This window comes from Protopterus annectens, chromosome 6.part0 (genome assembly GCF_019279795.1).
Source record: "Protopterus annectens isolate FY-2018-M chromosome 6.part0, PAN1.0, whole genome shotgun sequence".
Lineage (NCBI taxonomy): Eukaryota > Metazoa > Chordata > Ceratodontiformes > Protopteridae > Protopterus > Protopterus annectens.
The window spans coordinates 1348485557-1348510721 of NC_056737.1; the positions used below are offsets into that span (position 1 = coordinate 1348485557).

At 38.1% G+C, this 25165-nt stretch overlaps 1 protein-coding gene across 1 annotated transcript in view; it reads right to left on the minus strand.

Moving 5' to 3' along the window:
• ADCY5 (adenylate cyclase 5) overlaps positions 1-25165 on the minus strand; it is a 1187789-nt gene that overhangs the window by 722704 nt on the left and 439920 nt on the right. Inside the window, exon 8 of the mRNA XM_044073657.1 lies at positions 12456-12478. Coding sequence (XP_043929592.1) covers positions 12456-12478 — 23 coding nt within the window. The remainder of the gene's footprint in view (positions 1-12455; positions 12479-25165) is intronic.

Sequence of the window (25165 nt, forward strand, 5' to 3'; positions counted from 1 at the left end):
GGAAGAAAGTCTGGGAGTCCTGGCAATCAATGGAACTGGAGCAGCCAAGCCGTGAGCTTCAGACTGCCCAGGTCTGGAAGGGGGATCCCGGATGGGTGCGAAATAAGATCCAGAATCGGATCCAAGATCCAAGGAGGAGCTACCAGATGAGACCACAGACAAGGAAACCAGATCTGACAAGGTCAGAATGGGGTAATGAGCATGACTCTGCTCCTCAACCGATGAGCCTTCTGTAAAAACTTTGTCATGAGGGGTAACTGAGGATATGCATAAAGAAGTCATGGAGGCCAAGCATGGACCCTGGGGTCTCTTGGGTTTCCCCCTGCGGGGGAATGAAAGCAAAGAATTTGCTGCACTTTGCATTGGAAGGAGATGTGAAGAGATCACAGCAAGGGTGACCCCACTCGATGAAGATCTGCTCCACTACACAAGGATTCAGAGACCACTCATAAGGCATCAGGAGGGGTCACAATTACAGACTGTTACAGAAAATAAGTGACTACCTGGAGAATATGCATGATGTTTAGAAAGATTGGTATTTTGTTTTCTTTTGATAACTCCAGACCACAAAAAAATTGGCACAATAACTTAGATAACAGAATGTAGAAAAGCATGTTGCCAAACGTAGGAAGCCTATAACAGGTAAAACAACCAAAGAGCCAGTAGAGGTATTAGAGATACTTTCAGAAATGTTATAAAAATTTCTATAAAGCAGAGAAGTGGGGGAATCAAGAAAAAGCACAAATGGAAATATTTATGGAAGACTTAAATATGCCAAGCTTAGAGGTAAATGAGGCTCAACAACTAACAGTTAAGATAGGAGGAGATGAGACAACGGTGATGTATAACCAGTCTGTAGGAACGTCTTTAGGAATAGATGGCAAAGTCTGGACGCTAGGAGGGAAGAAAGTGATAAAGATCTGAAAGGTTTTATTTAACAGTATCTTTAAAGGAGGGTAGGCACCAACATCCTGGAAAAAACCTGTGGTGGCTGTAATACCCAAAGACAGTCAACACCCATATGATCCAGCTTCATATTCAATTTTAAACCATGATTATAAAGTGACTGTGTCTATAATGGATACAAGAATGCAAAGGTGATGCCAAAATTGATACATATGGACCAATATAGTTTTGTGGAAGGGAGAAAAACTTTTGACAACATTAATAAAACAATCCATTGGTAAGCCGTTATTGGTGGGCCTTGATGCAGAGAAGGCATTTGAGAAAGTAAGCTGGGATTTTATGAATACAGCAAGTGAATCATCTACATTTCCGTATACAACAATAAGGTTAATTAGAAGGATATATTAGGGATTGGAGGCAAAAATCAAAATGAGAAGGTTCCTCTCTGATGTGTTTTGTCTGAAAAGAGGAACCATGCAGGGGTGTCTTCTTTCCACTTTCTTTGTATTATACTTAGAACCAATAACAAAGAAAATAATGGACTCAGAAATTTAAGGATATAATAGGCATGGTGCTTAAGAAAAGCTGGCTTTATTTGCAGATGATATTATTTTGCACCTGGTAAAACCAGAAAAGGACATCTCAGTATTGTGGAACATTCTGAGACAATTTCAGATTTTTTTGTGATATAAAATATGTACTCACACATTAATTAGTTCAGCAATACCCATATTTATGGGGACATAACATGAATAATTTGTGTGTATGGATTAAAAAGGCTGCTGTTATGGCAGATAAGGACATGTGAGAAGAGACTAAACAAGATAATACAAAAATGTGAAACTGAAAGCTCTTGCCTATGGATATGGACAGCAAAATAAAAGCAGCGAAAATGTTTTGTAGTCCCTTTAGTTTTATACACAAGTTAGGCATATTTTATCAGTCAGAGGAGAAGTTGTGCATAGTAATTAATAAATAGTTGAAAGATTTTATTGGGGGAAATCAAGTGGAGTACAGTTGATCCTCCCAACAGAACAAGGAGATTAAGGATTACCTGATTTGAAGTGATACTTTAGAGTTACACAGTTATGGCTATTATACATAACATAAATAGAAAGCTACAATTCAAAGTGGAAAGGGATGATGATGAAGCAGGGGAGTAATTTAAGGAATAAGGAAATAATGGGATTTTGGAATCAGATCCTTAAGGAGAATAACAACAGTCATATAGCCAACACCGGAATGGAGAAAGGAGATTCTGCTGATAGGGATGACTGCAATTAGGGGTACAAGAATAGATAACGAGGGTCTGGAATTTACTGGAGGAAGCTGGCAAAGCAACCAAGGTATTGGGAACAAATAATTACAGAGGGAAAAGTAACAGAATAGGAATAGGCCAAGAAGACATTTGGATTGCCGTGTAGTGATTACCTTCCCTATCTGAGACTGATATCAGACTACAGAGAAAGGGATAGGAGAATCCTAAGTGAAAGATCTGACTTGGTTGAGTTTTAGTTAAATCTAGAACAGAAACTGCTGTTAAAAAAGGGAATAATTAATAAGGAATATAAAATACTGCACTATAACTATAGGAATCAATCAGAAGAGGTCAGAAAAGACTGGGAGGAGAGATTAAATGTGCAATTCACAAAGTAACAATGGGAGGACATATGCCACAAAATCCAGAAGACTAAGGATTTTTGCCTGGAAGTATTTCCATAGATTCTTTTATACTCCAAGCAGACTCTACAGAATTTTTCCTAAGGTGGATGATAAATGTTGGAGGTGTGAAGTGGAAGAAAGAGGTAACTGTCAACATACATATATGTTTGGGAGTGTAATTATTTGGCAGACTTTAAAAATTCCATACAGTGTACTCTGTCAGGAATACTTAATAAGCAAATGAGTGTATCTAAGGAAATGAATTTTTGAGCTAAGATATAGGATATGAATTGCCTAGACATAGTAAGGACGTTTTAAGTTTAATTTTGGTAGCTACTAAAAAAGCAAGAAAATGGAAATCAAATCTAAACCAAATATACTTGAAGTAGTGAATACTGTTAACAGTGATAAAACAACAAGTGGGATCTTTACAAAATGGTGGGAGTAAATTACATATTGAAAAAAAAATGGAAATTGTGTGAATAATATATGCAGAAAAATGTTTTGGATGAGGAATTTGGTTTAAGAGAAGGAAGGAAGGAACTGAATAATGTATGTAATGTTGCTTAGCTTATATGATGTATAGTAATACATGTGATGTATGTTTGTAAATGTGAACTTGTTAATTAGGTTTGATTACTTTTATGAAAGTGTAGGTATGCCTATGCTACAAGTGATAATTCATTAAGGGTGTCAAAAAAAAAAAAAAAAAAAAAAAAAAAAAAACACCAGTCTGAGATGTAATACATTCTTTGAACCACTCATGGCTCTGTTCCTGGGAGATGATTGCAAACAATTTCTTGATGTCCACCAAAATCTCAGCACAGAAGGCAAAAGTTAAATCAGAGGCAGTAAACTAGCGATTCTAAAACTTGTAAAACTTTAACAAAAGGTGAGCGCTTTCACAGTGAAACCCACTGCTTCTTCAGACAACCGAAGAATATAACAATACAACTGAATAGAAATCACGAAAACAACTTGCAACGTAAAGTCACAAACTATCCAATAAGTGCCACGGCTCTTTTGTAACCTTGCGCTGTAATACACTCTTTAATACACAGGTACTTCCTTCATCATCCAATAAAAACAAATCCTATGTAGATGCATTTGAATAACTAATTAAAACACTTATCTTACAGAGAAAGCAATATCAAAGCACTCATGGAAATTATTTTAGTTTCTTAGCTTTAAGTACAGGTTTCAGGGGGACACAATCATTGAGGCCACAGCCTCTATGTGCACCCAATCACAAAATCCATTGCAATTCTACATTTTCAGTTTCAGTAATAATGTCCCCCAACCTCATGCCAGTTTCCACAACATGCAACACTTGAAAAAGAAAAATATGATTGCTTCCTTCCTGAATCGTATGCTTGGTTAGTGCACTAAAGTCCAATCCCTTCTTTGTGCAATAAAGATGGTCTCTCATTCTCTCCCTCAACCTGCGGTTGGTCTTACCAACATAGAATCTGAAGCAAATAACAGAATGTGCTACACAGACTAGATGTTTGGTATTACAATCAGCACTCACTCTTAGTTGCTACAATCTACCTGTCCCAGGATGTTTAAAGAATCTGGATTCATCTATATATACACAATATGCACAGGTACCACATTTAACAGTCCCACCCTGCCTTCCATCATATATACTTCTTTTAGAGTAGCACAAGTGCTACTTCAGATTCATTTTATTCTTAAATACAAACTTAGGTTGAGGTTCAACCAATTCTGAAGTGCATTCATCAACCTGCAGAATAGACCAATTTTTCCTCGGAATGTCCTGTACTACTTTAACATACTGAGAATAGGTCAAAACCATAGGAGTAACTGAGGGTCCCTCCTTTGATTTACTTAATAGATTTGCACTATCTGAAAAATAGGGTTTCGCCCGACCACCCCTTTCATTAACAACCTTACAGTGGGCCTTGCAAATCTCATTCTGTTTATAGCCCCTGGACTCAAAGGCTACTCTCAAACTGTCCAGTTCAGAAAACAAATCAGTCTCATCACAAGACAGACAAGATACATGCATGGCGTGCCCAGTCAAGATATTAGGAAACATGTACTGGGGGTGCATCCTATCTCTATGGAAAAGGATGGAACACAACACTCCTTCCTGTACAACTTGGTATAAAAACTCTCCCCTTTTCTAGACACTGTCACATCCCAAAAATTTACCAACTGTGCTGAATAATTCATAGTAAATTGCAAAAAAGAACTGCTCCTATTGAGCATGAGAAAAAAATTGTGCAGCTCCTGCTCAGTTCCATGCCAACCATAAAGAGTTTGTCTATAAATCAACAATAGAAGCAAACATTGCTACAGTATTCACCCAAAATAAATTGTTGCTCCCAGCCAACCATTACCAAATTGGCATACAAATTGGCTCAACATGTACCCATTGCTACGCCTGATATCTGCCAATAGCAGCAATCATTAAAAAGAAAAATGTTGTTCTCAAGAACCAGTTCAAGTAGCATACATATAAAATCTAGTTGACTAGAAGAAAACTTATTAGATTTTGAAAGAACCAATCTTATCATTTCAATCCTTTCTTGGTTAGGAATACAGGTAAATAAAGATACATCTAGTGTTACTAAATATTATGTCATGTTCACAGCTATACTACCCATAGCACTGTATAAATCTTATAAAAATGCTGAGTATCTTTTAAAACCACAGGAAATTCATCTAGCACCTTTCTCAACTGTGCATCCAAATAAATAGAAAGAGGCTCTGTGAGCCATCCATCCCCAGCTACAATCGGTCTAAAACTCAGATGGATAGGATCCTTATGTATCTTAGGTAGACCATGTAGCTGGGGCACCAAAGGTTGCTCAACTTTGAAAAAATCATACAATGCCTACGAACGACCCAGGAATGGACAGAAGCGGAAAGAGCCGTGGAAAGAGGAATGATAGAATATTTGTAATACCAAATATCTAGTCTATGTAGCACATTGTGTTACTTGCTTCAGATTCTATGTTGGTAAGACCAACCGCAGGTTGAGGGAGAGAATGAGAGACCATCTTTATTGCACAAAGAAGGGATTGGACTTTAGTGCACTAGCCAAGCATACGATTCAGGAAGGAAGCAATCATATTTTTCTTTTTCCAAGTGTTGCATGTTGTGGAAAATGGCATGAGGTTGGGGGACATTATTAATAAAACTGAAAATGTAGAATTGCAATAGATTTTGCGATTGGGTGCACATAGAGGCTATGGCATCAATGATTGTGTCCCCCTGAAACCTGTATTAAAGCTAAGAAACTGAAATAATGTCCATAAGTGCTTTGGTGTTGCTTTCTTTTTAAGATAGGTGTTTTAATTAGTTATTCAAATGTGTCTATATAGGATTTGTTTTTATTGGAAGATGAAGGAAGTACCTGTGTATTTAAGAGTGCATTGTTGTATTCTTTGGTTGTCTGAAGAAGCAGTGGGTTTCACTGCGAAAGCACTTACCTTTTATTAAAGTTTTATAAATTTTAGAATCGCTGGTTTACTGTCTCGGATTTACCATTTGCCTTCTGTGCTGGGATTTTGGTGTATTTCTACTTTGTGGGCTTGCTCACATTTTGCTTGTTTTTTTCTGTGAATTCCTTGATGTCAACCATCACTAGAATGTCATGCTGTTTACACTTCAAATCCCAGAGTTTTCCAAAAAATTCCAATAATCCTTCAGGATACAAGGAAAGTTGTCAGAAAAAGGTTTCAGTTTAGTGTCAATGAAAACAGGTGCTCAATCTTTAATCCTCTAGCAGCAATAATAGGATGTAATGGAGGGTTGTGAATGTCCTTGTGTATTTTAGGATGTCGAAGATCACAGGCACCTTAAATTTAGAGATATGCAATAAAGATTGCAATCCTGGATGGAAATGGCCCCATTAATGAGGCAGTCATTCAAAGCAAAGTTAAACACACTGTATGTTTGGTGAATTTCATTGATGCATACAAGCTGATATGCTGAACTATTAATAAATATCTCACATAATTTACCTAAATAGTCCTGAGTGTTCTTAACTGCATCCCCCAACCCTTGTCAGGAGACATCAAACTGAAATTCAGTTTAAGCAAACCTTCAATTCAACAACAGTGTCAACAAAATTCAAATGTCTACTAATTATAAAAGTAAAGCCTTTCTTAAAAAGACTGATGTGCACATCAGTAGTGTCAACAGTACTAAATCTGAAAAACATGAAAACCTGAAAATAAAATTCTCTTTTGGGTGACCAAGTCAGGTTTAAACACAGAATGAGAAGAAGAAGAAGAAATATTTAACTGAGAAGACATCAATGTCATGGGTTCTTGCAGCCCCTCCATTTGTTGGGATAATAGGCTACAAATTTCCTTACCCCAAGTCTGAGTCTTTATGAGGTTCCCAATCCGCTGGTTGTTCTAAAAAAAAATCTTCTTCACAAGTGGTGTTGAATCAACTGTTCTTGTCTGTTATATGAGATAAAACAGTACCACCTCTGCTGGGCTTCCCAACATATTAAACTTGTTCTGGTCTATTAGAATTTTCTTTTCATTCCTAGTTCTACTTACCTCCATTGTGTTTCTTAAGCTTAAGAAAAACAGCATCATAATGTTCTTTTTTTGAGTTCAAATAAAAAAATCCTGTTTTATAAAAGCATCTAGTTCCTCCACTTCTATAATCAATCAACAATTGTCAGATTGCATTTGATAAGAATGCCAAGGTATTCCATGCTGCTTATCTGAGGAAAAAAAAAGAAAAATAATCATCTCTCTGTGCATATCAGAGTCCTGAACAATGCTGTTGGGGAAACTTGTGGAATCGTAACCCCTTAAGCATTAAACCCTGCTGAATGCATGCATGGAAATAGTTCTTCATTTCTATTTTGTTTTTAATTTTAAAAGTTTCTTACTAAACTCTTCAAAGTATTGTGTAAAGTCCCTCATTCAGTGGATTGGTTGCTAACAGTGAAACCAGCAAACGATGTGGAAGCAACATGCAAATGGAAAGGCTTAAGTGAAAGTAGCCAAAAATGTAAACCCTCCTCTGTTGTAGATGCATAAAGACAGATTAGTGGAAGTCAGAGCAATCAGAAAAAACAATTTTCTATTTTAAGAACCTCAAATCAGCTAGATGAGATAGTTCCAATGTAGTAAGTGGTACTTTCTCTAACTCAAAATTAAGATACCAAGGAGGAACACCACTTTTCTTGGTGGTCTCTTTTGCAAAAATGGTTTCATAAATATTTTCACATGAGAATGCACTGAAAGAGGGGGATCCATGGGCCGGCATGCTGAAACAGCCAACAAATTAACCTTGCTGGACAAGTAATATATGCCATCGGATAATAACTCACTCAATTACTGCAAAACAGAGAAATATTATCCCCAAAAGAGTGCTGGTTGTGTTGCTGGTACCAGCCAGAAAACATTTTCCATTTGCTAATATATGATTTTCTAGTAGCAGGCTCCACTGATACCTGATTTACATCCTCAGTAAACTGTCTAAAGAGAATTAAGACTCTATCACCTAGGCAGTAAGTTGAGGTTGGTTGGGGTCGGGCTGCATCAAACACTTCTGTTCTTGGATGAGTAGATCCATTCTGTGAGGAAGTTTGTGGCAATTACCCTGGCCATTTCCAAAAGAAGAAAGAACCACTCTTGTCTTTACCAGAAGGGAGTAACAACAATGATCTTGGTGATTCCTTTTGAATCTTCACAAGTACACTGGATATTGGTGGAATGAGTGGAAAATCATAAAAGAACATTCAAGTCTAAAGAAAGGAAAGGAAAATGCATCTGTTTTCCAGGCCTTCTTCAATGGAGTCCTGGAGCAGAATTTTGCCAGTTGATTTTTCATAGAGGAGACAAACAGGTCTGCTTGAGGCACTGCACACAGACGGATCAAATCTTGGAAGACCTAATAATCTAGTTTCCATTTATGGGAGTCTGCCTTTGTCCTGCTCAGCTTGTATGCCATGTAGTTTTGCTCTGACGGGATACAGGATGCCTTGCACAGTGAGACTGTGCTGTAAAGGTATATCTCAAGCTAAAATGGCTAGTCTGCAAAGAGGGTAAGACCTGGTTACCCCTTGTTTGTTGATGAAGACATGTGAATGTTCCCTTGGAATCCCAGCTTGTGTAAGAGATCTCTCACCCAAGAGAGACTCCCGACACTTTGAAAAAGCTCTACAAAGATAAGCAAGTTGCCTAAATATGGAAGATATGGAAACTCTGTAGCCTGCAATGATCTGTAATTGGAACAATAAACTTTATGAACATTCTTGTTGCGGTGGACAGTCCCAAAGCATAATACAAAGAATTGATAATGTGATCCAGACACACAAAACCTTAAGAAACAACTGAAATCTGAATGAATACGGATGTGATGATAAGCATTTTATAAATACAGTGTTACTAGAAAATTTAAATGAAGAAGACGTAACAGGATGTGAAGTGACAGCATTTTTGCTTGGGCACTATCACAAGTTGGTTTATGAAAGACCCAGAACTGGTATCCAGGCATTTTCTTTCTTTGCCATCAAAAACATGCTTAAATAAAAACCTTTTCTAAACTGAGGTGGAGGAACTGGTTCTATTACTCTCTGAGACAACATATGTTGAAGGACGAGGGAAATACAAGATTCTGCTCTGGCTGATGAGGAATTACTCCATGAAAATGAGGAATTTCCTCCCACTGCCACTTGTAACATTAATGAATGATCTTCAGAACCCACCTGTTTGAAACTACCTGTTACCAAATAGAGAAGGGAAAGTGGACTGTCATGGTGTGCGTATGTGTGGGTGGAAGGGGGCATAGTCCCTTAAATAGTTATTCTGACTTGTTAAGACTATCCTTTTTTGGGATGTTCCTGCCTTCTTTTTGGAAACTCCTTTGCACAACATTTTGTTGAGACTGTTTATTTTGTTTCTTACAAACATTGGATGAGGGGGTATAGAATCCCTTGGAAAGTTTGGGAAAGGAGGGCTGAAAAATCTGAGAAATTCCCAAATCAGTTTACTCCTCTCGTTACATTTTTTGACAACTTCTGTAGCAGACGGACTAAAAACTAAATCTCTATCCACAGGAACATTTAAAATCTCATTTTCACACAACTTTGGAGGTTCTGAGAACACAGCCAGACAAACCTCCTCAAAACAGTTATAGACTTGGAAGAAATATCAACAGAGTCATACACACACACACACTTTAAAACCACGAGTTGTGACCTATGTAGTAAAAGAAACTAAACCATTTAAAGCATATCTTCATCACAAGTAGAAACTGCAGATAAAACATGTTCTATACCTTCACAATTAGAATAAACATTAACATATGTACATGAAAATTCAAAATTCTGAAAATCAAAGTTGCAAAAGTATACACTTTTCTCCATACTTAATAATTTTACCATCCTTGTCAGAAACACTAAGTTTTGGTTTAACTAAATGTTTAGCAGCAGAAGGAATTAACTAAAGTTACGACTGCTGGGTCTCATTTTTGGGATGAGTATATAAAAACTTAAAAGACTGAGGAATTTTATACAATCTTTCTGCCATTATAGGGGCAGCAGGTTGACTATCAGGCAAAATGTAGGCAGTGACCCACACACCCCCCAATGCTGAAAGCACAGTAGAAATGGGGGAAGGTTCCAGAATTTCAATTTGTAAAAGCTCATATTTTCTGAGAAACTGAGAACCCTCAATGTTTTCCCACTAAAACACTGGTACATTCTGGAAATAGTCTCAGAAAAAGGGAAACTCTCACAGGGAGAATCAGATACTATGCTCTCCTATGAATCTGGATCAGAAAATTGAGGATAAAACCTTGCATCTCTCCCTTCATATTCCTGTCCAGATTCACACTCTTGGATCTCTACAAGAAAAGAGATGCCCCTTTTTCTTTTATCATAAACCACCATATAAGAAAGATCAACTGCCTCAATTAGGCCCTGAACTAACCCAAATAAACTACTCCCGCCCAGGGAAATTTGGGCAGGAACAGATACACATTTAGTTTTCTGTTTCTTTTTGACAGGAAAAGTGGGGCCCACAGAGTTGTTAATGGCAACAGCACCTTCCCCAGGGATGGGTACAACATTCTGACCAAACAGGGAACACTTCCCACAAACTTCTCTCAAGACTTACAAGAGTGGCTCTCCCTTGCCCATTGAGTGTATCCAACAGGAGTGAAGGTTACGGCAAACTCCCAGACCACAGTGGCTGTAAGTACTACAACAGAGGGATATGGCATAAAGTATGGATGGTCTAAAGAGACAGCTTTAGCAGCAGTAGAGTCATCCACCTGCAGCTGAGGCAAACTGCAAGCCTGCTGTGGTGGCAAGGGCTGTATGTCTAACTTTTTCTTTTTGGAGCTGGTAGAAGAACTGACCATAAGACCATTAGTTTTTTCCATGATCAAGTTGAAAATGGTACTTCTTTCCCACAGAAAACAAGCAGCGCAAGTCAATAAAAATTTAAACTTGTAAAACGTCACTTTTTTCCAATAAAATTACAGAAAAAACACTTTAATACACGTTGCCAGACCTAACAAGTAAAATAAACAATTTTCAGAGAAAAACTAGTAGGTTTTAACAGCTTTTAAACAAAGGAAAAAAGTGTGCCCCCATTTAAAATTACAGTGAACTCTCAAGACAGTCCCCTAAAACACAAACTCCTATAAGAAAATTAACTTACCTAATGAGGAAAGTACAATTAAACAATAAAAACCTAATGTGGAAGGTTCCCCCAAAGGGAACTTATCACCCCACCAATGGAATGGCACAAAGTAGACTATCGATCCTCAAAAGCTCATAAAGAAGCACTCTCTTTGGTGACAGGAAATCTCTGAAGGGTTTGGCATTCACATCTGTCTTTTAGGCAGGTCAGCTCGAGCTGCCTGATAGTTTCAGCATGTGAAAAGTATCCTGAAACTTTGGAAGTCTGCCGGTTATTATATCCTTGGCAGGATATAACCCATATAGCTAAGGATATTACACCAGTGACCAGTATGATGAATATCTAAGGAAGGACCTCCCCCAATTCCAAGGTCCTCAGCCTTGCTTGAGGACCTGTTTAGGATTCATCTCTTAGCAGCTATTAGTAAGCTCACTACCTGGAAGTGCAGGAGGACAGTTGGCTACCACATTCAAGTTGAAGACGCTCAGGCCAGGACTTAGCCTCAAAGTCCTTGCCTTTGTGGTGATATTCCCATATATGTAGACTAGCAACATTTTTCACTTTCACTGTCAAGTAATCAGGGTCAGCCTCTGGCTCTTTTGCCAATTTTTACATTCATGTTCTTCCCAAAGACAGTACAAGCAACACCAGGGCAGATCTTTGCTAATAATCTGAAGGCCACAAGGACATATACTGTCATGCTTAGTTATGCAGATGTGGGACTTAATGACAGCAGCAAGGGCAGACAGAAGAACTGTATGAGTGATGCAAAGGATCTGGTAGGCTCTGAAAATAAGTGCGTTTATGCAGCCTACTCCTTATCATGGCATGCATCAGCAGGGTGCATTAACATCCCTGAAAATGGGATTTTATTGAGAAAATGCCAAGTTCCAACTGGTGGAAACGAAATACCAGAGGAAGGGTACATAAAACAGGGTTTTCAAACAATGCTGTTTCAATTCCATGTTAAACACAAACTCTGTCTGCCACATTCTGTCAACTGTACATACATCTATTACTAATCAAGAAAGTAGGACATATCAGTTGCTTCCCTTCTTTTAAGAATGCTATAGAGACCTTAGTAACATAATTTATACAAATCTACATAAACTTTTAGACTTTGTGCCTTTAGTAATCATATTACTTGGACACTTTTTAGAATATTTTTTCTTCTATTTTTTTCTATAGACTATTCTGCAATGGCAACTTGTAACTAAACTAGAAATTGTTACTCACTTGTCCTTGGGATCTTCAAAACCCTAGAAATAAAGAGAAATCTCATTTAGTATTTGGAAAAAAATACTTTAAACAAATTGTGCAAAATTGTAGGCTGTACTTATTTGTTTAATTGATAACCCGTAACCGACTCTCTCATGTACACTTCAGTCTCAGTTCTTCTATCAGCATGCTAAATAGAAAAAAATGAACTAAACTCATTCAATTAGCATGCCAATTATGAAAATGAAATGTAAAGTAAAGCAGGAAGAAGTAATATTCACTGTAACAAGGTTCAAAATCAATTCAATTTTTTTGAGAAGATAACCAAAGCAATGAATGAGGGGAAAATAGTTCATACTGCATTGACTGACTTCAACAATTGGCTAAGTTTCTGGTGTCATTCTAAGGGGATACAGTATCTGTCTGCCTGGGATGACATGATCGACAGACCTCGATGCTTTGCCAGAGATGGCCTGCACCTGTCACCCCAGGGATTCCAGATACTGGCCAAGGCTCTTGCCACCCTGTAGTGCCTTTTTAGGCAATGTCTTGAAGGCAAAATTACTACCATAACAGCTAAAGCAAATGAAATCTGAAGGTTATGCTACTCAACGCTAGAAGTCTAAATGCACTCACTCGAAGCACTCCTTAAAATGGAACATCGACATCTGTGCAGTGACCAAGACCTGGATCAAGGCTCTGGAGAGCACTCCAGCATTACCAGGCTATAATTCAAACCACACCTTTTGGCCCCTAAACCTGGACCGTAGCACAAAAGGCAGTGGTGTCTCCATATTCATAAAGGAGATGCACACCTCCAGACTAGTAGCCAACATAACACATCAGAGATACTTCAGGTACAACTAACACTGGGTAAAACTGCAATCCAGGTTGTAGCCTGCTACAGATCCCCCACCATGTCCCAAGACTCCCACTCCACATTCCTAAACACACTGGAAAATATTAGGGTACAACCCAATACCCTTATACTGGGAGACTTTAACTATCCCTCCATTAACTGGGAAAATTACTCATGTACCAACACACTTGCTCAACATTTTCTGGAATTCATTAATTCCAATGCCCTGGACCAACTCATTCTTACCCCCACCAGGGGTAGAAACATCCTTGACCTTGTCATTACTAACATGAATGACCATTGCTCTACACCATTAATCAACCCCTCCCTGGTCAGATCTGACAACAAGCTAATCACTATGGATGTCCACAACCCCCCTCACACCTCCCAAAGGAAACCACCATAAAAAATTTCTCCAAAGTCAGTTTTGGGCGTCTAAAAACAGAGATGGCTAACTTCATGACACCCACGCAATTGGAAAATAAGATGCATGACTATTGAATCATACACCAATGCACTGTATGAGCACATACACAAGTGCATGGAATGGGCCATACCAAACAGAACCAAGACGCTCTCCTCCAAAAAAAAGGAAGCCAATCTGGTGGTCCCCCACCATAAACAAACTCTACAACAGAAGGAAAAAACTGTTGCAGAAAAGGGTGAATTCCCAAGACTGGAAAAACTCCTTTGTTAGCCTCAGCAAAAAACTGAGATCCATCATCAAATCCTCTAAAGCTAGCAACGAAAACAAAATTGCTGCAGATTCTAAAGACAACCATAAGGCATTCTATAGTTATGTCAAGAATCTACATGGCAATACTCAGATCTGCTCGGAGTTACAGCACAATGGCAATACATATACAGGTGGACGAAAACGCACTTGTTCAGTAAAGCGTTTATGTGGATTTACTTCTGTTGCTGCAATAAAGACTTTTTTCCGTAGCTGGTGCGCTCTTTCCATCTGTTTGGATTTACTAATACATATACAGAGCCAACTGATACTGCCAACATATTGGCCGACAGCTTCAGTGCGAACTTTACCCCCCTTTCACCCCCTAAAGGGCCTATCACAATACCTGAGGAATGCCAAGTCCTTATTATCACAGCTACACAGGTAAAATCTGCACTGTTCAAAGCCAAGAATACAGCTTCCATGGGACCTGATAATATCCCTGGCTGTATTCTACATGAATTACAAAGTGAACTGGCACCACATCTGAGTACCCTATTCGATCACAGCCTCATTTCAGGCTTTGTTCCTACCGAATGGCACACTGCTACAGTCATCCCACTCCACAAAGGGGGAGCAACTACAGACTCTGGGAACTACCGCCCCATTAGTCTGACGAGTCAGATACGTAAGGCTATGGACCGCATTATCATGGACCTTATAAACAAGGACATAGGAAATCTCCAAACTCTGGACCCCACTCAGTTTGGGTTTGTGAAAGGTAGATCATGCCTGTTCAACCTGATAGACTTATTCGAGTCCAGAACTGTGGATGAGGGCAAGGTAGTTCACACAGCCTACCTAGATCTTGCCAAGGCCTTCAACACCATCCCTCACTCAGGAATCATAGATAGACTCACTAAACTATGCAGAAACCCCTGTGTCATAAGATGGGTTGCCAACTGGCTCACTGATAGAACCCACACTGTGAAAGTAGCGGACTCCAACTTGACTACCGAGCAGTTATAAGTGGTGTCCCACAGGGATCGGTCCTAGGTCCACTCCTGTTTGGGATCTACATCTCTGATGTTCAAGCCAACACAAAGAGACTCTGGCTGACCAACTTCACAGATGATTGCAAACTGGGAGCAATTATTGATTCCCCAACTGATGTAGACATTCTACAAAAAGGCCTCACTGACACCAATGACTGATGCCAGAACCATGGCCTTAAGCTCAATGCCAAAAAGTGCATTGTCACTCCCTTTGGGAAAAATTCAGTGCCCATGAACTACCACATAGGTGGTAGTTCACTAAACATCAAAGGAGTGATAACAGACTTGGGGACACAGGCTGACAGCAATCTCTCCTTTAATAACCACATTGTCACTGTAGTCAGAAAGTCCTTCTATGTGGCACATCTCATTACAAAAGGTTTCTCATCCAAGAAGAAAGAGGTCATAATCCCTCTCTACTCATCCCTCATTAGACCTATTATAAAATACAACGCCCCATTTGGTATGTACCTTACTAGACACCTACAACAACTGGAAAGGCCACAAAAGTACCTCACTGAGAGGATCTTAGGCCTTAGACACATGCCCTATATGGACAGACTCAAAAAACTCCAGCTATACTCTGTCTCTTATCGCCTACTTAGAGGTGATCTTTGCTTGACCTACAAAGCCATGTCTGACAGAGCTGCTAGATATGCTACACCTAAAGAAATCCCAATCCCTCCATGCCACACACTCCAGGGACCTAAACCTCATTACCACAATTAAACAGAACTTGCTGGAGGGACAGGTTCCTAACCCAGAGACTTCCTATACTCTGGAACAAACTTCCCATTCACGTCAAGCATAGCACTTCACTGGCCCTCCTTAAGAGAAATCTTGTAGGGATGGGCAATAGGAAGTTCACCCCGGGGATCACTTCAGTGGCCTTACTTGACAGGGGCACTGGGAACTAACTTTGGGCGGCATAATGCCAGGGAATCTTCTTGAGCTAGGTTTATATAAGCTCCAGGGCCATTAGCCTAGTACACACCTAGGAACCTGGACCCGGCCAAGGCATTTGACACAACATCCCACTCCGACATTACTAATAAACTCGGAGGTTAGGTACAAACTCATATGTCACCTGGTGGACAGCCAACTGTCTCACAAACAGGACCCAGGAAGTTAGAATTGGGGAGTCCACCTCTACAAAGAGGCCAGTCACTAGTGGGAGTCTCTCAGGGATCAGTCCTTGGACCACTCCTTTTTGGCATTTACTTCTCTGAAGTCAAGACCAATGGCAGTGATCTCTGGCTGACTAAATTTGGGGATGACTGCAGATCAGGAGCTGTCACTGAATCCCACACTGACACAAATGTTCTCCACGAAGGGCTGACACAGACAAACAACTGGTGTCAGTGCCATGGACTAAAATTAAACGCCAAGAAATGCATAACAGTATGAAGTCATCCACCCCCTGGTAACTATCATATTGACAACACACCCCTTAGAGTTGACCCAGTAGTCAGGGACTTAGAGATCTAGCCATTGACCATCACGTGTCTACAGTAGTGAAGAAATTATTCGATGTTGTGCAACTTATAAACAAAGGTATGACATCTAAGTCCAAGGAAGTCATTGTTCCACTGTATTTGGCATTCATCAGACCTGTCACTGAGTACAATGCCCACTTTGGTATGTACCTAACCAGGCATATTCATCAACTGGAACGTTCAACAGAGGTTTCTCACTAAAATAATACAGGGAGTAAGTAAAATGTCCTATGCAGACAGCCTCAAGGCCCTATCCTTATATTCAGTCTCCGACAGGCTTTTGAGGGACGATCTATGCCTGGCATACAGGGCATTGTCAGACCCCACTCTGATGGAACTCCTGTGTATCCACAAAACAAACAGCACCAGAATCACCCATTCTAAAGACTTAAACCTTGCCTGTGATATAAATAGGACCTGCTGGAAAGACAGGTATGTATCCAGAGGGTCTATATTAGAACACCGAACTTTCAACATTTCGAGTGTTCTAATATTGAACCCTATTAATCGAAAATTTAAAACACTGAACATGCAAAACAGTGAATTTTTTCCTAGGGAAAAAATTTGCTGTTCCAAAACACATACACACAACACAAGCACACCAAACAAACAGCAATCCACACACATACACCTAAACTCTTACACCTAACCCTACACTAAACTGTACATACACCAGTAACTATCCACTTACCTTAACCCAAACCCTAAGGTCCGTCACTATCTCACAGTCAACTCACCCACGCCCTAACCCACCTACCCCGCCCTAACCCTCACGTCCACACAATTGCACACTACCTGTACCCGACCCGTAACTTTCCACCACAGCACTGAAAATACCGAAGCAACAGAAACGGACAACCAAATTCTTTCCCTAGGAATAAATATAGTTTTCTGTTTCTTCGATATTTTTAGTGTTCTCTGAAAACGGGTCGATATTAGAACACTCGAAATTTTGAAAGTTCGGTGTTCTAATATAGACCCATATCCAGAGACTAACCTGTCTATGGAACAGGATCCCCATCCATGAGAAGCAAAATTTCTCCCTAACCCAATTCAAGTGCAACTTGGACAACTGAATGGGGAACAGAAAATTCATCCATGTTTTGGCACCTATGTCCCTAATGGACACAGGCAACCTGTAAATCATTCATCTCCCAGGCCCCTGCTTGTAAATGTTTCATCTCCCAAAGCCCTGCTTACACTTATCAAGGGTATCAGAACTTGTCAGAGATTTGGGATGCATGGCTAGGATTAAAAAGGCCCTTGTGGTCATTAGCCTAGTAAACATCTATGAACCTATCAAATGTTTCACAAGTAAAGTTTACAAAACTAATAATTTTCATCTTAGCATTGAAATTTAGTAGAGGTGATCAGACTCGTTAAGTCACATGATATTGTAAGTCCTTGTCAAAAAAAGCTACTTTTTATTAATGTAGATATAGTATTGCTAGTGTGCATGTGGTATAAATGACTCATTTCCTGTAAGTTGTAGAAGTTATTTCTTGATTTATCCACAAGAAAGCACCACAAAGGCTCGGATTAACTCAAAACCGCAACTTTAATGAAATACAATAACATGAAGCGCTTTTCGTCCGGTAGCTTCACTGGACTTCATCTGACAAGTCTTTCAAACAAAAATACTAGTTTAGAAGAGGATTTGTATAAATGGTAGTTTTATTTAAATATTTATAGTAAAATAGAAATTACTAGGATAAGATTGTTTAGTATTTTAAATTACAGTGTGTAAGTTTATGATGATTACTAGTTAGTAATGTTAATAGGTCTTGATTGGGTGCAGATGATCAACTAATTAATTAGAAAGGAGTGTTTTTATACTGTGAATTTTGTTTGAAAGACTTGTCTGATGAAGTCTGGTGAAGATACTGGACGAAAAGCGTGTCATGTTATTGTATTTCATTAAAGGTGCGGTTTCGAGTTACTCCGAGCCTTTGTGGTGTTTTCTTGTGGATAAAGTTAGTTTTTATTTCGTATACTTTTGTTATTTCTTGATTTAGCATACAGATTAACCCAAAAAAGAGGTCAGAATTCTCTCTCTCTTCAATTCTCAGAAATATCTAAGGTTATTCCTTGTTTAAATCTCAAATTCCCTGATCATTTAGTCTGACCTATAAAGCATTTTAATCATATTTTTTTTTCAGCAGCTCTGGTAGCTGCCTGGAGAGTAAGAGACAAAAGTTAAAACATATAAGACAATATGTTAGCATTGACAAAAGTGTTACAGCTCTGCAGTTTTAGTTTTCCTGCTGTTCTCCATTATTTCACAAACAATATATATATATATATATATATATATATATATATATATATATATATATATATACACACACACACACACACATCTTACCCAGCTATCTCTTTTCATGCTGTTTTTAAACTTCTAATGCTGCAGTCTTTCTATAAAGAACTGTGATCTGAATGTTGACTTTATTATACTTTACCATACATCTTCAAATTATAATTGAACTTGTGATGTGTGGCAGCTGCAATTTTTTTGCATTTCTCTAGGTCTCATCTGAAAGCAGATCGTGTCATCCTAGGCTCTCCACCAACAGAAATAAACAAATGAATAAATTTGTGTCATTTTGACAAATGATTTCCTATCTAGCTTTCTCACCTACATAACCACTGAAAGGTCTCATAACAAATAAGTAGAGCAAAAGAAAATAATAGTCTCTTTTCAAATACCTCTCAGCCTATCAACACATTACACCTAAAATATTAACTCATGACAGAAAAGATATATTTTACCTAGACTGACACCATGTATGCCCATGTGCCATTTGCAAACAGAATGTTTGTCACAGAATGGTCAGCCACCAATCTGCACCTTATATGGAGGTAAGACTGCAACTATAGTGGGGATAATACATAATATGGGGTAATTTCTTCAGTTTATTGTATTGTACGTGAATCCCCTCAACCTAGTATGGGTCCTCTGTGCATGTGATGCTGGAGAATGGTGCTGACAAGCTCTGACCCACAGCCTTATGTAAACAAAAAAGCTGTCATCATATCATTTAGAATCTGATGGAGCAATAAATGTACCTACAACTTCTAAAGCTGCAGAGCAGACAGATGTTCAAACACAAAAGTGAAATATTCTTAATACCCAATCCAAAACAAATGAAGATACTAGTTCTTAAAAAAAAAAAAGTGCAGCTTGATTAAGGAATATGCCTAAAATCACTGCAGAAATAGTATCAAGGCAGACATACATTTTGTTTTTATACAGCCCAACAAAGCAGTGAAGACAAAAGCTTGTTGTTTTTTTACTGTTTTTCTGTTTCACTAATTTTTTACTACATTTAATCTTCTGTAGTAATCTAAGTTGATCTTTTGCATGGAAGGGCAGATATTAAGAGACAAGAAAAAGAGAGATCTCAATAAAAAAGATAAGAGGGAGGTAACAGGGGTGCGAGGTGCTTAAGTATTTCAAAGGGGGCAAGCCAGGGGGGCTTGATAGTTTCCCCACTGATTTTTATTAGAAAGTAGGGGGTAGCAAGTTTGAATCATTTAAAAAGGTGAAGCAGAGATGGGAACTTGCACTCAAAAAGGGTGGCAACAGCAGTGGTGTTAACATGAAGGGAAGGGGAATCCTAAATATCTTGACAATTTTAGGTCCATTTTGTAACAGTAGCTTAGACATGAAATTATTTGAAATGTCCATGCAGTGAGGCTTGAGAGATATCTTTCAAAAGTTATTCTCCCAAGTGTGTGTGGGGTGTCACTTTCAGATCACTGCAGAGTGCTTTTAATCTTTGTTGAGTGAGGGGAAAAGGAGCAAGGAGTTCATTATATAAGGTTCATATGAGGTTTTGGAACACATGGTTGAAAGGGAGATACACAACCAATGAACACGTTTTGTGTGTTAGGAGATGCAACTGTTGATGTATGCATTACAGTGTGTCTTTTCAATGTAGCAGATTTGAAAAACATGCCAAATTATCATATTGCCAGTATAGTACTTTTACAGCGCTGCTGCATCACAACAGACTCTCAAGAATATTTTAGGCAAACTGGCATAACAAGATGCCCATGCTAATGGGTTAAGAAAGTCCATTTCTCAGATCCAAACTACACTACAAACTAAAGAAAAGGAGTCTACCAATGGATATAACGAGCACAGCATCTTATATAAACTGCAGATGTCCACAGTGTTGGTAGACTTAGTGACTTGCAATTAACGGGTGCGCACAAAGGCACAGTATGTTTATAGTTCCACAGTTCCTAAGTTCATCTGTGTAAACATTCCACTTCCTGCCATCGGTGCTTAAGAGGGAGAGTATCTTATTGGAGTATGAAAGCTTAGGGGAAAGGAGTTGTCATTATGTAAAAAATGGTAAAGCATTTTTTTTTTTATTTCAGCTGTCTGTATGTACTGACTTTTTTCTGATTCTGACAAGTCTCACTGGGGATATGTATTATAATGAACACAGTGACTAAACACAACTAATCTCTGTATACGGTGAGACTTTTTTTTTTAAATAAGGATAAAGTTAAGTGTTTCAACAGTCCCTTTCTGAAATGTGGTCTATTCATCAGTGCTTTTTTGCTGTTCTTAAGTAAAGTACTTCCTGGCTGCATGTAAATATTAAAGTGCACTGCTGGCTCAATACTGCAAGGGCAGAACACACACCCTCACCAGTACTGATAAGCTAAACTTCCAAGATGGCTGCACACTGATCAACAGCAAAACTTCAGCTCTCCCAGTGTGAAAACAGAGACTGTGCCATTGAAAAAGTGTTTTTTTTTTTTTTTGTTTTTTTTTTTTGGGTGGGCTAAAATTAATTTACTGGCTAGTAATTACACTGCCTATGCAGGCAAAGAAGAAATTTGGAAACCTGAAAGAAATCAACCAGAAATGGTAAGGAGAAAACACTGCCTGGGAAGGATTCTTCAGCTGTTCAGCAAAAAGTAGTTTATGGTTCAAGAGATGGCTTCCAGTAATTTAAAGGAAAATGCTAATTAAATGTACTTGGAGGTGACTACAGTAAATTAAATATTGCAGGAATACATCAATTCAATCAACAAAAAGTTGGAAAAAATAGAAGAAGCTCTAACCAACCATTCAGATGAACTGATAAAATTGCAAAAATCAGAGGCTGACATGAAGAAAAAGCTAGCTGAATATGAGGTTTCTCTAAAAGAACTGTTTAAAAAATAGTATAGAGCACAGAGCATGCAGAGAAAACCTGAGGTTTACTGCTTTACCAGAGAACCTGGAAGGAACAAACCACATTAACTTTATGAAGCACAAATAAGCAACTGGTCTGGTGCTCCACAGCAGAATGTGTTAACTGAAAGGGCACATTGGGTATACGCTCCAAACCTTGACATGAGAAAGCAGCCAACACCTATATTAGTAAAGATGCAATCATATCAGCAGAAATAGTTGATCCCGACAAAACTGTGGCAGAAGGGCAAATTATTAAAATCTGGAAATAGCAGTGTGTTTGCAGAACATGATTATTCATTGTACATCAAGCAGAAGAAAAACAAATTTATCACAGCAATCAGGGAATATCAAGAGGCAGGTGTGAGATTCAAGGTGCTGTATCCAGCTGTCTTCAAAGTGTTCTTTTTTCATGGAGGATCAAAGTTATTTTTTGACATAGAACAGGCAAAGGAGGAAATGCACATTTGTGAAATATGGCTTTACAAGAAAAAGTGGCTGAAAAACACTGGAATTTTGTTGACTTTGTTAAAATTGTGAGTAGACTATAAAGCATATTCCCCACTTTATATCATTAATGTTTAAAAGGACACTATAAGTGGGAACTAAATAAAACAACTTTTGTTCTTATTAGTATTTGTATAAAACATTTCATGATACAAATGACATGTTATATACAGTAAAACAGTTTTGTGTAGTGTGTGTAGTCAGGGGTACTTTCAATGTGTGGCGAGTCTTTTCACTGTCTGTTAAATGTTAATGATATTTAAAAAAGTGCTTTTTGTTGTAATAAATATAGGTTTTAAAGCATAAGAAGAAAAAAAATAGGCTGGACAAAAGCAAATTTAATATTCATATGCTGTGTTCTTGGGCTGCTAGAGTGGGGTGTAAATGTGCACTAATTACATCATATGTAGAATTTGAATATTAGGTTAGATAATGACAGTAGTTGCAGCTCTCAGTCTGGGGCAACTGTTCCCTTCTAAAGGATTAAACATCATGTTTTGAAGATGTACAAAGCTTTGTGTATCTGTTCCAAGTTAATAGGGTATGGGGGAATTTTGTATTTAGTTTTTTGACTGAGAGTTTTCATTAAAACAAAAAGTAATGAAATGTGACTTGGGTTCAAATGGAGATGAGAAGACGCAAATGCTCAAAAGATCAGCCTGCCAAACAGTCGTAGATGCATGGAACACAAACGCTGAAAATATACATTCAAAAACACTGTTATGTACAATAGGTGGGAACAACAGCTTTTTATCATGACGGCTATGCTGTCCATATTAACATGGAATGTGAATGACCTTTCAGAAATAGATAAATTGGAAAAAGTATTGAATTATATCATGAAATGCAGAGTGCAAATAGCAATGCTGCAGGAGATACATTTGGAAAGAAATAAGCATGTGAGTTCGACAATGAGAGGATTTCGCAATGAATATTCAGCAGAATATCTGGGACAGAGGAAAAGGGAAGTCATTACAGGGTTCCAATAGTGATAGGTGAGAAAAGAAAGACAAACAATGGTAGATGTGTGGTAGTAAGGGTTTATTGACAAGGGGGATTACAATGGCATGTATTTATATTCCACCAAAAACTGCTATTGTGGAACTTAAGAAAAATGTTTAAGTAATAATCAGCTTTCAACAGGTAATATTATTTATAGGTAGGACTGGAATTTGATTTGCAATAGTGAGGCTGTATCAGGGGGACATAGAAGGAGCAATGTAACAAAAAAGGGTAGATTTCTGAAGAAATTTAAGAAAATATTTGGTATGGAAGACTTACATTCAGTAATAGGAACTCAAGACAAAATTTACATATTATTCGCCAAGACACAACAGCTGGGCTAGACTAGATAGAAATTATATTTCACGGGAACGTGTGCATTTAACTGCAAGCTTTGACACACATCCAATAACTATTTGTGATCATGTACCAATAAAAACTAAAATAAAAATACAGGGTAACAAAATAAAAATAAGACATTGGCACTTTCCCACCTACCTGTTAAAAAGAGAGGAATTTTAAGGAATGGATAGCGGAAATTATTAAAGAATTATTAGGGAAGACAGAAACATCTTCAGACATTACAGCTACTGACTGGGATAAAATGAAAATGGAGTTTAAAAATACGGTCAAAATAAAAGAGAAAAATATATGGTTAAGAAGTAATAGAAATTACTTATAGGGGTTGACAAAGGTTAAAGTACTGCAGAATATGGGGAATCTCACAGAATGAGGGGAGGAGCAAATGCAGAATGCTAAATGGAAAATAAGGGAGTATCTGGGTAATATGCATTACTTTAAAAAGACTGCAATTAACCAACTATTTTTTGATAACTCCAAAGCACAAAACATTTTGCACAATGACTTAGGCAACAAAATGTTGAAAGGGTTGTTGCCAAACTTAGGGAACCCATAACAAGAAAAATTAACTAGAGATCCTGTACAGAATTTAGAGATATTTCAGAAATTTTATGAAAGTTTTTATAAAACAGAGAAATGTAGAAATCAAGAAAATGTACAAATGGAAATATTTATGGAAGACTTAATTATGCCAATGTTAGAGGTAGGAGAGGCTCAACAAACTAACAGTTAAGGATAGAACGTGATGAGATAAAAACAGTGATGTGTAATCAATCTTCAGGAAAGTCTCCAGGGACAGATGGTATTCCAGTGGAAGTCTGGAAATTAGGAGGGAAGAAAGTGATAAAGATCTGGAAGATTTTAACAGTATTTTAAAAAGTGGGGAAGCACCAACATCTTGGAAGAAAGCTGTGTTACATAAAGATGACAGAGACCCTTCATATCCAGCTTCATTTAGACCCATTTCAATTTTAAACCACAATTATAAAGGGTTTATGTCCACATTAGCTAAAAGAATGGTAAAGGTCTTGCCAAAACTAATAGATGCAGATCAGTGTGGTTTTGGGAAGGGAAGCCAAACATTTGACAACATTAATAGAACAATGATGATCCAGTGGTAAGAACAATGTAAGAAAATACCTCTGATGTTAGTGGACCTTGATGCACAGAAGGCATTTGACAGAGTAAGCTGGGATTTTCTGAGCAGTGCATTGGAAGAATTTGCATTCCCTAATACAATAACAAGGTTAATTTGAATGATATATGAAGGATCAGAGGCAATAATTAAAGTGTGAGGGTCCCTCTTGGATAAACTGTGTTTGAACAGAGGAACCAGGCATAGTGTCATCTTTCTGCTTTGTTTGCTTTATATTTAGAGTCACTGGCAAAGAAAATAACAAACTCAAAAATACAAGGATATAATTAGTATGGGAATCAAGAAAAGTTGGCTTTATTCACAGATGACATTATTTTGTACTTGGTAAATCCAAAAAAGGACATCTTAGTGTTGTGCAAAATTTTAAGACAGTGTGAAGTCTTTTTAGGATATAAAATTAATGAAGATAAGACAAAGGCTATAGCC